The sequence below is a fragment of the Mycothermus thermophilus genome (genome assembly GCF_041956435.1).
Source record: "Mycothermus thermophilus strain CBS 625.91 unplaced genomic scaffold VTJ04scaffold_1, whole genome shotgun sequence".
Taxonomy (NCBI): domain Eukaryota; kingdom Fungi; phylum Ascomycota; class Sordariomycetes; order Sordariales; family Chaetomiaceae; genus Mycothermus; species Mycothermus thermophilus.
The window spans coordinates 4,927,650-4,940,264 of NW_027191427.1; the positions used below are offsets into that span (position 1 = coordinate 4,927,650).

Below are 12,615 nucleotides of genomic sequence, written 5' to 3' on the forward strand. Positions count from 1 at the left end.
CGGCCTTGGGGCGGCAGGCATGCGGGCATGAAAAAGAACGCGCCATCTTCCGAGGTGCGGCAGCCAGGCGAGTGAATGCCCAACACATTGCGCGCCGATTGCCCGATTGTATGAATGCATTCCTGTATGTGTACAGATCTGGACACATGGTTTCACTCAGCGCATACGGGAAAGCTGGAACTGGTCGATATTGTCCAGGGTTTGCGGCCGATGATCATCTTTCCCCCCTTACCGGTTCTTAACCAAAAATTCCGAGTTGTTTGATAGGGCTTTGAGACACAACCCTGCAAATCTCCCGCCCCATCGTCGTCGAGGTGCTGCTGCTCTTGCGTTTGTGCTATACGACAACGTACACTAGTAGTTACAGCCCTACTACCCCAGCCTCCCCGCAGTCCTCATGGTCGTGTATGTGCGTGTGTAGTACCAACATTCGCTGCCGGCTGGCTCGCTGGCTGTTCTTGTCCGCAGCTGCGTCTGAGGAAGTACCGCTTCGCTCCATGCCTGGTTCGGGTGGGCTTGGCGGGCGGCTGCCGCAGGTCAGGCATGTCCGCTTCAGACACTGGTTCCCGAACCAGTCGACGGCTGAGTGTTTCCCCCCTATGATGTAACCGGTGCCAGGTGTGGCTCGCCAACGTCGCATGGGAGTGGAGCGGGCTCAGTCGCAGTTGCAACCGCACCCATCTCCCTTCCCCACGAAGAGGGAAAAGCAGCGTAGCAGGACGCATCACACACAGGAGGTGGCGAGTATGAGTATGCTTATAGTAGTATCTACATGGTAGCATCACTGCGAAGTTAAGACGGAGACGGAACGGGGCGGAAGCACACGTGTGGCCTCCTCGTGGTTTCAACCTGGCGAGCGAGTGTCCACCACACTGCAAAATCATGGTCACAAGGTCGCATCTTCACATCTCACATCCTAACATCACTTGGTCCAAATCGAAAGATTCTTTTGCCCTCATTAAAACATGGTATCATGTTTGGTATTATTGCCTAATAATGCCAGGTATCCTCGAAGCCAAACATGCGGCCGCCGAAAAGCCCGCCAAATCAGCGAAGGCCCGGCCGGCGGGACCGCATCCTCCTTCCCATCATCCAAATCAGAAAAATCCCGCCGCTTTCATCAGCGAGCGTGGTATCATGACGCCGGTCGCCCAGATGCTCCAGTAGTAGTACAGTAGATATCCCGTCTAATAGTTTCCCCTTGATATTGCCCAGAAATGGTCATAACACTTGATGTCGATGTCGTCGCAAAACAGAAGTAGGAAATAGACAAAGCCAGAGCCCGTTGATTAAAACGTCCGTAGTCCCCGGTGATAGTAGTACAGGGGTGAATGCGCTGTTGAGATGTCGCGCCGCGATGTCGAAGCGAAGAAAGGGCCGACTGCCCGAGCCGAGGCCCTCAGGTGCATCTGCAGAGGGTGGTTGAGGTGAGGGTTGATGGTGTTGACGTCAGGCCATGGCAGCGAGCCGAGCGCAGTCCCGGGACAACGGAAGGATGGTGGTTGAATCGAAGCTTCGGTGCTTCCGCACAGCATGCCACGGATGAATTGAGTGGCTCGCAGCGGCGAATCAGGAGATGAGGCGTTTGCCGTGCAGTCGCGGGCGGGCTGGCTGGTGCGGCGGGTGCTGCGCTGGTGCCTTTCTGCATGGTGCGATGCGGGCGAGCCCAGGAAACCATGCAAGGCGGGCGGCGGCGTGCAGACAGGCAGACCAGGTTGCTTCCGAGTGAACCCAATGCAGAAAACACCAAATGACTGACACCGGAGGCCACTCCAGTGAATGAATCGGCAGCCGGGTCAGGTAACGTAGAAGTCGTCAGACCCCCGAGGGGTCGCGATGCTCATAATGGGCGAATGTCTAACCCCGCTTGGGAAGGGGAGGAAGAGGGCGGCTCGGCGGGGGCCCGGGGCAGGGAGGGAGCTGTGTCGGGCGCTGAGCAGGAACCATTGTGAAGGCGTTCTGTGTTGAGGTAGCCAGTTTTGGCAGTTATGTGAAGCTGGAAGAGTGGTTGTATGGCCGAGGCCGTTGAAGTCTTGGAGGTAGGCGCAGGTGGGTGAGTGACGTAAGGCTGTCGTGGTGTGGTTAGTCGACGACTTGAGAGTAGTGTCGAGATGAGACGTGAGGGTCTTTATATAGACACGGATGAGTGAAGTGGCTTGTTGACTTGATCGATCGAGGAGTTCGGACGATGACGAGGGGAGGGGAGACAGTCCTTTTGTATCGCGAGTCCTGGCATTCTGGCGTGGTGGGCAAATTGCTCTTTCATGGCCAGGACCAAGAAGGGAGCCCATCTCACCGAACAGGGCTGCTGCCAGGGATCCAGGGCAAGAGGGACCCGACAGGGGGTTGAGATGGGGATCCACACCAGGCATGCGCACGAGGCAAGACGGCGCACAAAATGTCTTGGGTACTCGGCTTGGAACGGAGGGTACTTTGGACGGCAGCCACCCCCCCACGTTCTGCTGCCTGGAAACGCAGTCGGGCAGAGGTCATCTCCGAAACGGAGGATGTCACACTGACTCACGGCAGCTATGACGCCGTCTTGTCGCTCTCTCCGTGACGCAAACCCCCGGCGGCCCCCCTCGAGGGCCACCGCAAGAAATGAAACGCTGCATCGTGGCTGGGATTGCCCTGTCGTTCATACCGCCTACCCCTGGGAACACAGCATGTGAGCCCACGAACACACGGCTACGCCGCCTTCTCCGGCGCCGAACAGGACGAAAAAAACTTGGGAAAAACACTACACAGAAAAGGGCGGTTGGTCGGCATTGACTCCTTCCGCCGCCGAACAAACGGTCCGGTCAGCGAGCGGAGCTGTCGGCGGCAAGCCGGGAGAGGCACAAGACCTTACAATCCACAGTTGGGCACCGACCGCTTCCGGTTGCATGTGCGCGAGCCGACAGCAGACCGAACGCATCCGGCGATGACTTGCGTTGTGTGGTTGTGTTGACACTGCCCTGCTCAGCCCAGCCGGGCAGCACAACGAGAAAGCCTATCGTTACTACGTCAGGTATGTACTCATACGGAGAAAGAGGTGGAATGGAACATCATCGATGACTGCTGGCAACAAAAAAAGGAAGCGTCCGACAGGGCGCATTGAATGTCATCGCATGAGCCCCGCTCACATCCAACCCTCCCCCTCCACGGAGTCGCGAGCTGATGAGATGGAGGGGAGAGTTTGCCGATCGGCCAAGCATCGAACACAGCAAAATTAGCAATCAACGGCGGGGGAAACAAACGGGGATGCGCGAGTTTACTTGGGTGGTCTCGGAATGGGAACAAGTGACTGCATTTTTGTGGTGCTTCCTTTTGTTTCCCCACAAGCAATTTCAACAAAACCGGGACAAGAAAGACGCAGAAACGTATGCCATTACACAACGGCGTACCTCTGCGTCTGCTGGGCTCCTCATCGCAGAAAAACGGGAATGAGGTTCAGGGGGGGCCTGGTAGATCTCTTGGGCTACCGTCAGCAGCCTTCAGGGGCTTCGTCAGTCACCATCAGGGGCTGCTGACAATTTTCAGGCTTCTGCGCCTGGATGCTGTGCTGGCATGTTGATTGCTTGCTGTTTGTTTTGCGCAATAAGCCAACGAGGGGAACATCAGTCAAACCCTTCTGCGCCGAGACGAGAATCGGGAAGCTGGCTGCTTTGGTGGTCAGCCGGCCGCTTTCTACGACCTTCGCGGGGAAAACAATCGAAGCTGCCAGCCATCGGACATGTGGATGATGACCCCTTGAGGTGGCGCCCTGATCAGGGCAAATTCACTTCGTATCTCGAAATCGTGCGCGCGCACTACCACCTCAGGCTGCTCCAGATCATCCCCCTGTCTCCAAGCCACTGCAACTTTCAACACAAAGCCAGGCAGGCCACCTCGCGATGTCGGGCTGATCACAAACCCGTTGCGCCTGTTTGAGTGCCCTGATGGCATCATCATCGTGTCCATTCCTTCCTTTGAAGGACGTGTCGCGGGGAAAGCCAATCAACCGCACCTCCTCCGCATACGGCTTGCTTTTTTTTTCCCTGGAAGTGATCGCTCTGCTCTGGGGTAACCAGGCCAAGCCTGACGATCGATGCGGTTTACAAGGTGGAACGGAACGCCAGCCAGCCTCGCGACATCCTTCTCCATTGAGCGATTTCCCGCTCAAAGGTTGTCTCTCAGCCTCACGTCTGCTGATGTCAGGAGTCCACTTGGTACCGATTCCTTCCACCAGCCTCAGCTGCGCATCGCCGCTGCATCTCGTCTACATCATACCCAGGCTTGTTTGATGGCCGTGCCGCTCTCCCCCCGTCCGGCAAACAAAAACAGGAACACAACTGTCTGTGTCTCTAAGAATGGGTTCGGGATGGACGGGAGTTGGTTTGGCCTTGATTGGTGCCCGGACAGCCAGGCTGTGTTGCGCCGCACCTCTGCAGTCCACGTCGGGCGGACAGGAACCCCACGTCCCAGACGCTCCGTTTCCCCGCACCGCACTGGGGCAGAGGGGCATTTCGTCACAGGTCCGTCTGATAGACTTCCACCTCTGGCAGGCAAAGCACCGCTTGGCCCATTAATGTGAGGGGTAGTGTACGGAGTAGGTAGGGAATTTCTCCGGCGCTGCAAAGCGCGTAGCGTCGTGCCCGACAACCTCGAAACGCTGGACCGTTGGCATAGCACAGTGTTTTATAGCCCAGGGCTGAGGGTTGGCATCGTGGTATGCATGGCACGGCGAAGGTGGGATGACGAGCATGCCGAGCATAACCTTCACCGAAACAGAGGCTCTTAGCTTTCTTGATTTGGGAATCCGAGTGCTTAGTGTGCCGGAGACTTTGCAAATTCCCCCATGACTCATCACGGACCAACGTTTCAACAAGGCTACCTATCTGATGGATGTGTAAGCAGGGCGAATTTGAAAATCCCGGAAGATCCAACCATGGCGGCACGTCAATCAATCGTCCGAAGCCAGATACGTACATTTCATACAGGGCATTAGATAGCGATGCAGAGAGGGCGATACTCAGATTTTGCCCAAGTGAACCTGGAAGATGTTTAGTGCCATGCTCTGAACACCCGACGACTCGCTTGCTCTTTTGGGATTTCTCCAGTGTATGTAAACTTTTGACTCGCGTCTCTGCCCAGACGAGCCGCCGTGACATCAGCGCTTAATGTGACACCTTAACGCCTCTGTTGCACGCTCGGCACGAGAGCACGGGACCGAGCACGGGAACACAAGAGTCTTGGACAACCATATACTAGGACGTATACCTGATGGAGGACTTGGAAGTACAAAGTACGGACGTGCGCATGATGTCGTCTGCACTCCGCAGCCATTGTGGGCTGCCGAACTCCGAACAGCCATGCTTTTTGACATGTCTGGTTCGCATCCCCGCTGCCTACCACTCTGTGAGGTCATGGCGTGGGAGGGCACTGGCGATGGCACGGCACGGCCACCCAGGTAGGGTTGAGGACAGCAAAACCATCCATATCACAAACATTATACTAAGTAGGCGCCCCATAACATCATAGCAGCCGACAACCGAACGTCGCACAACCCTCCTCACGGAAAGGCGCAGTAACCCACCACCAAACCTGATAGGTATCGTTGTGCAACACGCATGATAATCGGCGATTGCTGTCCAACTCTACCGGATTTCCATTTGGATTTTGTTTCCTACGCTACTCCTCAGGCGCATAGGCTTAGTGGGCTCACAGTCAGAAATCTCACTCAGCAATGATTATGGCAAGCAATCGAAACGCCAGGGACGAATCTAGGTGAAACACTGACGTATGCGTTGGTGGGAAGGCCTTACTGCTGGTGTGTCTGCTTCTCCGCGAAAAGGCAAAAGATGGTCAACGATCAGGTGGGCCAGCTGGCTAAACGGAGGAAACCCACCGTTTTGACCAAACGGTTCTCCGCTCGGAGCTCCGTACAAACCCGACATGACCCGGCAGCTTGGAACCAATACGTTTGCCCTCCAGACCCGCTCAAGCCGCAACCGTCCATCATCACACGCAGACGCAGCCTGTGTGCGTGAGTTGCTTGCGTGCAGAGCCCTTGCATGATGTGGGCAGGTGAGTTGTTGACTCATGAATTCACGTCCGGTTCACGCCTGTTCATCCGCCCCCAATCCAGGCATCCATTCCGCCGCTGATATCCATGATAGATTGCTGAGCGGTGAGCCGGAGTTGATGGTTGTTGGCTGCCGTGACATCCCACGATATTGACCCGGATGCCATGATGTTGGGTTGTGTAAGAAATTCGGTCATCTGACCCAAGCAAACGGAACTTGACGGGTAGCATGCCCCAACCACCGCCCGGAGCGCCGTCTCAACCTCGGACACTTCCTTGGCAGCACCCCTCTCTCACCCAACCCACCGACAAACCGATGGATGCTGCGGAGATTCCCAGCGCGGCGTGCCCGTCATCGTTCCTCCGTGAAGCAAGGCCATCCTGACCTCATGAGCTTCCAGAAGAACGACGGAAACCTGTCGTTGGCTGGGGATCCTCGACGACGCGATCACACCGCCGGTTTCACTCCCGTCTCGCGGCTTTTGTGATGTGACGAGCTCGGGCTCGGAGATGTTGGTGTTGAAAAGTTTGATTCATGCCCAACGCGGGGTAGGTACGATGAGGATAGGCGGTGCGGATGGCCGCAGAGCAGCATCGTCGCTCCGAACAGCCGGCGGCACTATCTCAGCGGGCAAAATTTTGTGTGGTCTTGTGCGCCCAAGAGTGGGTGAGAATTAGGTATATCGGTAGGCAAAGCATCAATTTCTTTCCACAAGCATGCCGGCGGTGAGCGCAAGGTTGCCACGCCGTGCAAAACATCACACACTTCCCATGGAACGGCCATGAGGTTGATCCGCTCTGCCGGGCTCAGCCATGCCATGTCATGTCGTCCCCTCCGCTGCAGAGCACCCAGCCTTACCGTGATGTCACGGCATGCTTGTGGCACAGCGAATTGCGTCTCGCAGACGGCCTGCATGTCAGCAGGCGCAGCAACCAACAACCAACAAAACCACACGAGAGTGGTGAGCTTGCCCTTGCCCTGAGCCTGAGCCTGGCTGGGCAAGTTTCTGGAACTTCTCAAATCCCCACCCACACCATCAGCGTTATCTCTGCCCTGGTCAGCCCTGATCCCTGACACGCAGGATTTCGTCATTTCTGTCTGTGTCGTTCATGTGCCGAGAGCTTTGGGAGCCTGGGGTGCCGGAGCAGCGGACACAAGTCTCCGACTGCCTGCCGGCCTCCGACGACGTCCGTCAAGCACAACAAAGCGAACAACACAAACGCAACCCCCGCGTTACGGCTGCATGAACATAATCGGGGGAAAAAGGCGGAAGAGAAAAAAAAATAAAAATAAAATTCTGATTCCCGAAATTGCAGTGGACCTCCCCCACGACCACCCGCGTTGTGCGGTGGAGATTGGAATGCGGCGGAAGCAAAAGAGAAGGCGAGCACAAGCTCACTTTCCTTGACTTCCTCGCCAAGCACACACGACTTGGCCCAGCTGCTCGGGCACATCGGACCAGGGATGCCCGCTCTTTGTCCAATGAGCGTCGAGGATGCAGTCCGTTCAAAGTTTCTGAAACCAGGGGTCTTAAGAGCCGAGGATCCAAGCCCAGCTGAGTGGTTGCATCCCTGCCACCACGTGGTGGCAGTTCCTGGCTCTGATGGGATGGATGACGCATTGCTCCAGCCCCTGGACGATCGCGTGCAGCCCCAACGCATTTTTCGGGGAAAGGAGAGATGGACAGAGGATCCTGGAGTTTTGCCCACTTCCGTTTTGAATGTTCGTGTTCTCGGATGAACAGCTTGATGGGAGCTGTTTTGAGAAGATGACGGAGCGTGGGAGGCATCTTCATCCATGCAGTACTACCTGACTCCGTACCTGGTACGTATTCATGTCGTTTCGTTTCCCTCAGCAGAGCCTCAATTGTTCCGTGCTATCTCATCATGAACGCGGTGTTCGTTTCACGTGTCTGATCCCGAACCCGAAAATGGCATCCCGAGGACAGTTGCGATCTGTTCACTTCGCTCTCAACCAGGAAACATTTCAACCTGGAAACAGCCCTTGTCCTGGTTACGTATTGGCCTGCCAGGGTAGCGCTATTTCCGGCACCACAGCGTTGAATTTTTGCTCCTTGGCTTTCGTTTTTCCCCTGGGTGGCGCACCGTCCCCCTTTCCAGGGCAGGCCGCGCACTGACGGCAGTCGATCGGGTCCAAAAAAGCCAAGCAAAAAAGACGGCGTTCTCCTGGGAGATCTCCTATTCCGTCCCAAGCTTGCGAGCTCCAAGGCCGGCCAGACCAGAACGGGGAAGCCGAAGCCGTTCGGCATCACCATCCTCGGTGGCTGGGGCAAACCCTTCCGTTTGACCAGAGAGAGTTGTTTCGGAGTTACGTGGGGGTTCGGTGCCGAACGCAAGTGCGTTCACTTTTTACGACAGTATTGTATCGTTAGTCTTGACTGCATTGTTGCGATGGTGCGCGCAAAATGGTTGAACTGGGTTAACTTGGTGTTTTGGTTCACAGCTGAAAATGCTGTCAAAAGCAAGCAACAACAGAGCATGCCAACTCAAGGCCTCCAGCTCTCCCTGCGTCCATCGTCTGTTGTGAACGTTTCTGATCACCGAGCACTGCAAGCCACACGCAGCCTCTCTCCAGCTGACGACGCCTCACCCGATTATCCTTTCAGCTTTGCCGGGTCGGAGATCAGCGCCTGGTACCCCCGATCGAGGCCGGGTCCGAGTCTGGGGTAGTTAAATCAATGTCTCTCTTTGTAACACAACGGCGCGACTAGGGGAGGCAGGCAGGACGGCATGGGGTCCGATCTCAATATCGAGTCGCTGCCGTGCTTGACGACGGGACGGTCCAGCTGAGTGTACTGTGGAAGGAAAACGGAGTCCACGGTTCGTAACAATGCTTGCATTCACGACTCTCTCCCGCGCGTATGTACTACCTATCTCCAAAGATGAACCTAGATTGTGGCCACTCCGCAGCGGACTCGGGCGAGGGGAGCGGGAGTGCCTGACATATGCCGCTGTACTCCGTAGCGCGCGGCCGTGCGCCGCTTAGCCTTCCCGCGCTCGCATCATTCGGGACGGGGCGGCTATTATTGAACGCGTATATCGTTTGTAGATACTCTGTACAGTAGTCCGCATACACTACCCCGTACCGACGGCATACTACGCAGCAGAGAGGTGGTCTCCTCGGCTGATCGATGGTGTGTGTGTATGCCGTATGGACAAACATAGCACGGGAAAGCATTGCGGCGCCTGAACGCAGATCAGCGTTTACGCCAAAGTAAACTTTGCGATTCGTCCCTGGACCCTTATCATCTTCACATATAGGTTCAGCACAGATGTCTTGCATCATGCCGGCTGTCGTGCTCTATTTTAAGGAGTCGAGTCTGGGGATGATCGTCGAGTTCGGACCCAAGCTCAATCGCCCATGGGTTGGGTCAAATGAAGCTATACACTACAGATGGATGGCGAAGTGTAGTGCAAGAGAACGATAGTCGTAGGCGGTAGAGGTGCACTCTCCATTGCAAATGGACCTCGGATAATGCACCAGGCACCTAGCCGACGGGATCGTGTTCGGGAAATCCCATCCCCCAGACATCTGAAAGTTGAGATGACAAATCTGATGGGGCTCTGTCATGACATCAGGCGGCTGATCGAACCATGTCAAGGCAAGCCAAGCCAAGAGCGCGCCGCGCCGCGACGATCCCCGCCGCCGGGCGTCAGGGCAGGCGGGCGGCTCTCAGGCACCGTCGTCCTCATTCCCGCCGACAGCCGCGTCGTCCTCGGGTGGCATCTGCGTCGAGGCGATCCAGTTCTCCATCATCGCTTGACCTCCAGGCCGGCCGGTTTGCGCGGCGCCGGGCGGCCCGCCGGCCAAATTGCTCCCAACCCCGCGTCGCTTAACCACCAAACACAAAACCCGTCCGTAGATGGCAAAACCCTCGTACGATATGTCAAAGGCCATTTTCTTCTTGTCGTCCCGAGGCCCGTTTTCCCCCTCTCCGACTGCACCGGCCCCGGCGGCGGTTGGTTGGTCTTTGCGGCGTTTTTGTGGGCGCCGCGGAGCAGCAGAGTCATCGCTCTCTTCGCCGTCATCGCCCAGGTACTCGACCGAGGAGTCCGTTTCGAGCTCCTCCACATCGCTGTCCCAATCATTTGGCCCCTGTCCGAGCCCACGTGGTCGACGTCGCCGCTTGGGCCCCGGGCTAGGGGACCCCCCTTCCCCCTCTATCATCGGGATATCGGCTAGGTTGACATCCTCATCCTCTTCGCGGAGAACAGGCGCCGGCGCATCGTCCCCTGCTCCTGGGAGGTCAGCCGCATCAACGTCGACAGGTGTCTCACGGGACGCCCCGACAAGTCGCGATGAGTTGGACGTAAGTCGCGTCTGGACCTTGTCACGTAGCAGCTTCGTCTTGTGAAGTATTGAGTGCCGCACGTCGGTCTCGGTCAGGAAAATGGCGACCTCGAAGTCATCTGCGAATAATGGCTCAGCAAGCGACGAGCCCACGTAGTTAGTTGTGAGACGGACTTACCCTGGACAACCACATCCTTGATGCTGCGCTTCTTGTTCTTCTTATTGCTTCGCTCACGCTCTTGTTCCTCGCGCAGCTTGGGGAGGACAAGTGGGCGCACGGCCTGAATGACACGCGGTAGAACAGGGTCGCGCGGGTTGAGCAGCCATGACTGAGCAAGGGCCGGGTTGTCTAGATAAATGCGGCATTCCAGAACTGAGTATTTTGTGATCCGGAGGTAGCGACGTATTGGGGCCATATTGTGATCTGTGGTTTGAAGACGCTGATGACTTGTGAGAGTTCGGACGGAGGTGTGACAGGTGGGGCGCCGGGGTTCCATAACGGGCAGACCGCCGCTTATGACGTCGGAGGTGAAGGACCGGACCGGCCCGAGGCCGACGGAGCAATGTCGGAGGCCAGAATCTTAGGTCAGGGCAAACTACAAGGACCTGCGGCTTTTGAGAGTTGGATCAAATGTAGACTACACTGAAAGCCGACATTCGCTTTGCATATTCATTACCGAGTTGGATTCAACCCAAATTGCAATCACATTTTCTAGCCAACAACATTTGGGTCTCAATCGCAGGAGTTGGCGTCAGGAATCAGAGATTGGTGATTATGTCTAACCTATTGATATGTATCACGCTGGTGCAGATGGTAGCAATGAACAACAGCGCTACCACGCTTCCCATATCTATATCTGCCGAATCTCCTTACCCACCATCTCAGGCCGCTCCACCTCCCACTCATCCCTCAACACAGCAAACATCAGATCACACACCAACAGGCTCTGTCCTAAACCCCAGACCAGAGTGATGGCGTAGAAGAAGTTGGCATTCCCGCTGCCGGCGTAGATCCACAGATAATAAAAGGCCGGCCCCAGGAAGGCCGAGTACAAGATGACCGACGCGCTCAAAAAGGTGTAGCGCATCAGAGGGAAGACATGGCGGTAGAGGGGCACGAGCGCCAAGAAGAGCGACGTATCGGCGATGCTAGGGTATGGCTTGAAAATGGCGAAGATGCCGAGAAGCAAAGTCAAGACGACCAACGGCTGGCGGCGGATGCGGATTGTGAGACCGGCGACGTAGCTCGACAGGTGCAGCCAAAACACCGCCAGGAAGAAAGACCGGAATGAGTCGAACATCTCAACGAAGAAGTACCACCACAGCCCGACATTAGGGGCGAGGTCTGACAGTGTCAGCTGTACGCCATATGTCGATGGTAGGAACTCCCATGAGCCCGTAACGAGGTACGACAGGAGGAACAAGACCGCCAAAACGACAGCGACGGCGGACGTGCAGGCGGCAGCGAAGGCGAGTATGGATTTAGGGGTTCGGCTGTTTTGGGGCCTCCGGTCATAGGCCAGCAAGACGAGGGGCGGGAGCAAGAGAATCGGGGACAGAGACAGGTAGCCGGCGAAGGCCAGAGCGACCATGGCACTGAACGGTGCGCCCGACACGGCATTGGCAATGGCGTGGAGTATCGCGCAGGTTGAGAAGAGACTGGTTGACCGACCGAGGTTGGCGGCCAGTGTGAAGGGGTTGAAGAGGAAACTGACGGTCAGCATGGTCCCGCATTGGTCGCCCATGGTATGAGTTGACCTACAAGGCAGCAAGCACAAAGCCGCTCCAGCGCTTGGCGCGCCGCGGCGAGGTGAACAAGGCGGACGAGCCGGCCTCGCCAGAGTCGGCAATGCGCCATAGTGCGCGGGCGCTCAGAAGATCTAAGGCGACATAGACGAGGTCGGTAAGGAGCGGCAGCGTCGCAAAGTTCGGGAGCAACGAGAAGAGTGGTAACAGGAGGGGGGCCTGGTGGTAGACGCCGCCATCGTAAGGGGAGACATTATGGTTATAGAGGAAGAGGCCTTCCTGAACTGGACACGAGAAAGTCAGCTCGGAGATGTTCAGATCAGAAGGCATCGAAATGCGTACGGCGTTTGAAGCTGGTGACGGGCGTCGACACCTCGACACGGGAGACCAGCAGGTCGGACAGTCCGGGGAAGAAGACGAAGACGGCGAGTCGCAGAGCTGCCGCGGCGGCGTACAGGCCGGCCGCCTGCCCCGGGGATACCTTCGCGGCAGCAGCCATCTCAATTCGCCA

General features: G+C 56.7%; 5 protein-coding genes across 5 annotated transcripts; 2 read left to right on the forward strand and 3 right to left on the reverse strand.

Annotated features, from left to right (window-relative positions):
- Positions 1–638: 638 nt before the first annotated feature.
- Positions 639–1,167, forward strand: VTJ04DRAFT_1845 (uncharacterized protein; the record flags this gene model as incomplete). The annotated part of the gene is made up of 2 exons (XM_069359577.1): positions 639–750; positions 1,004–1,167. The coding sequence occupies 2 exons, from the start codon at positions 639–641 to the stop codon at positions 1,165–1,167; spliced, it is 276 nt and encodes a 91-aa protein (XP_069224453.1).
- A 122-nt stretch (positions 1,168–1,289) lies between these two features.
- VTJ04DRAFT_1846 (uncharacterized protein) lies at positions 1,290–2,291 on the reverse strand (the record flags this gene model as incomplete). The annotated part of the gene is made up of 2 exons (XM_069359578.1): positions 1,290–1,754; positions 1,806–2,291. 2 exons carry the CDS (start codon positions 2,289–2,291, stop codon positions 1,290–1,292), a joined length of 951 nt encoding a protein of 316 aa, XP_069224454.1.
- A 4,578-nt stretch (positions 2,292–6,869) lies between these two features.
- Positions 6,870–7,121, forward strand: VTJ04DRAFT_1847 (uncharacterized protein; the record flags this gene model as incomplete). Its single annotated transcript, XM_069359579.1, has 1 exon — positions 6,870–7,121. The coding sequence occupies one exon, from the start codon at positions 6,870–6,872 to the stop codon at positions 7,119–7,121; it is 252 nt and encodes an 83-aa protein (XP_069224455.1).
- A 2,619-nt stretch (positions 7,122–9,740) lies between these two features.
- On the reverse strand, positions 9,741–10,774 carry VTJ04DRAFT_1848 (uncharacterized protein; the record flags this gene model as incomplete). Its single annotated transcript, XM_069359580.1, has 2 exons — positions 9,741–10,477; positions 10,537–10,774. The coding sequence occupies 2 exons, from the start codon at positions 10,772–10,774 to the stop codon at positions 9,741–9,743; spliced, it is 975 nt and encodes a 324-aa protein (XP_069224456.1).
- A 435-nt stretch (positions 10,775–11,209) lies between these two features.
- On the reverse strand, positions 11,210–12,603 carry VTJ04DRAFT_1849 (uncharacterized protein; the record flags this gene model as incomplete). Its single annotated transcript, XM_069359581.1, has 3 exons — positions 11,210–12,068; positions 12,121–12,388; positions 12,447–12,603. The coding sequence occupies 3 exons, from the start codon at positions 12,601–12,603 to the stop codon at positions 11,210–11,212; spliced, it is 1,284 nt and encodes a 427-aa protein (XP_069224457.1).
- Between the last annotated feature and the right edge of the window lie 12 nt (positions 12,604–12,615).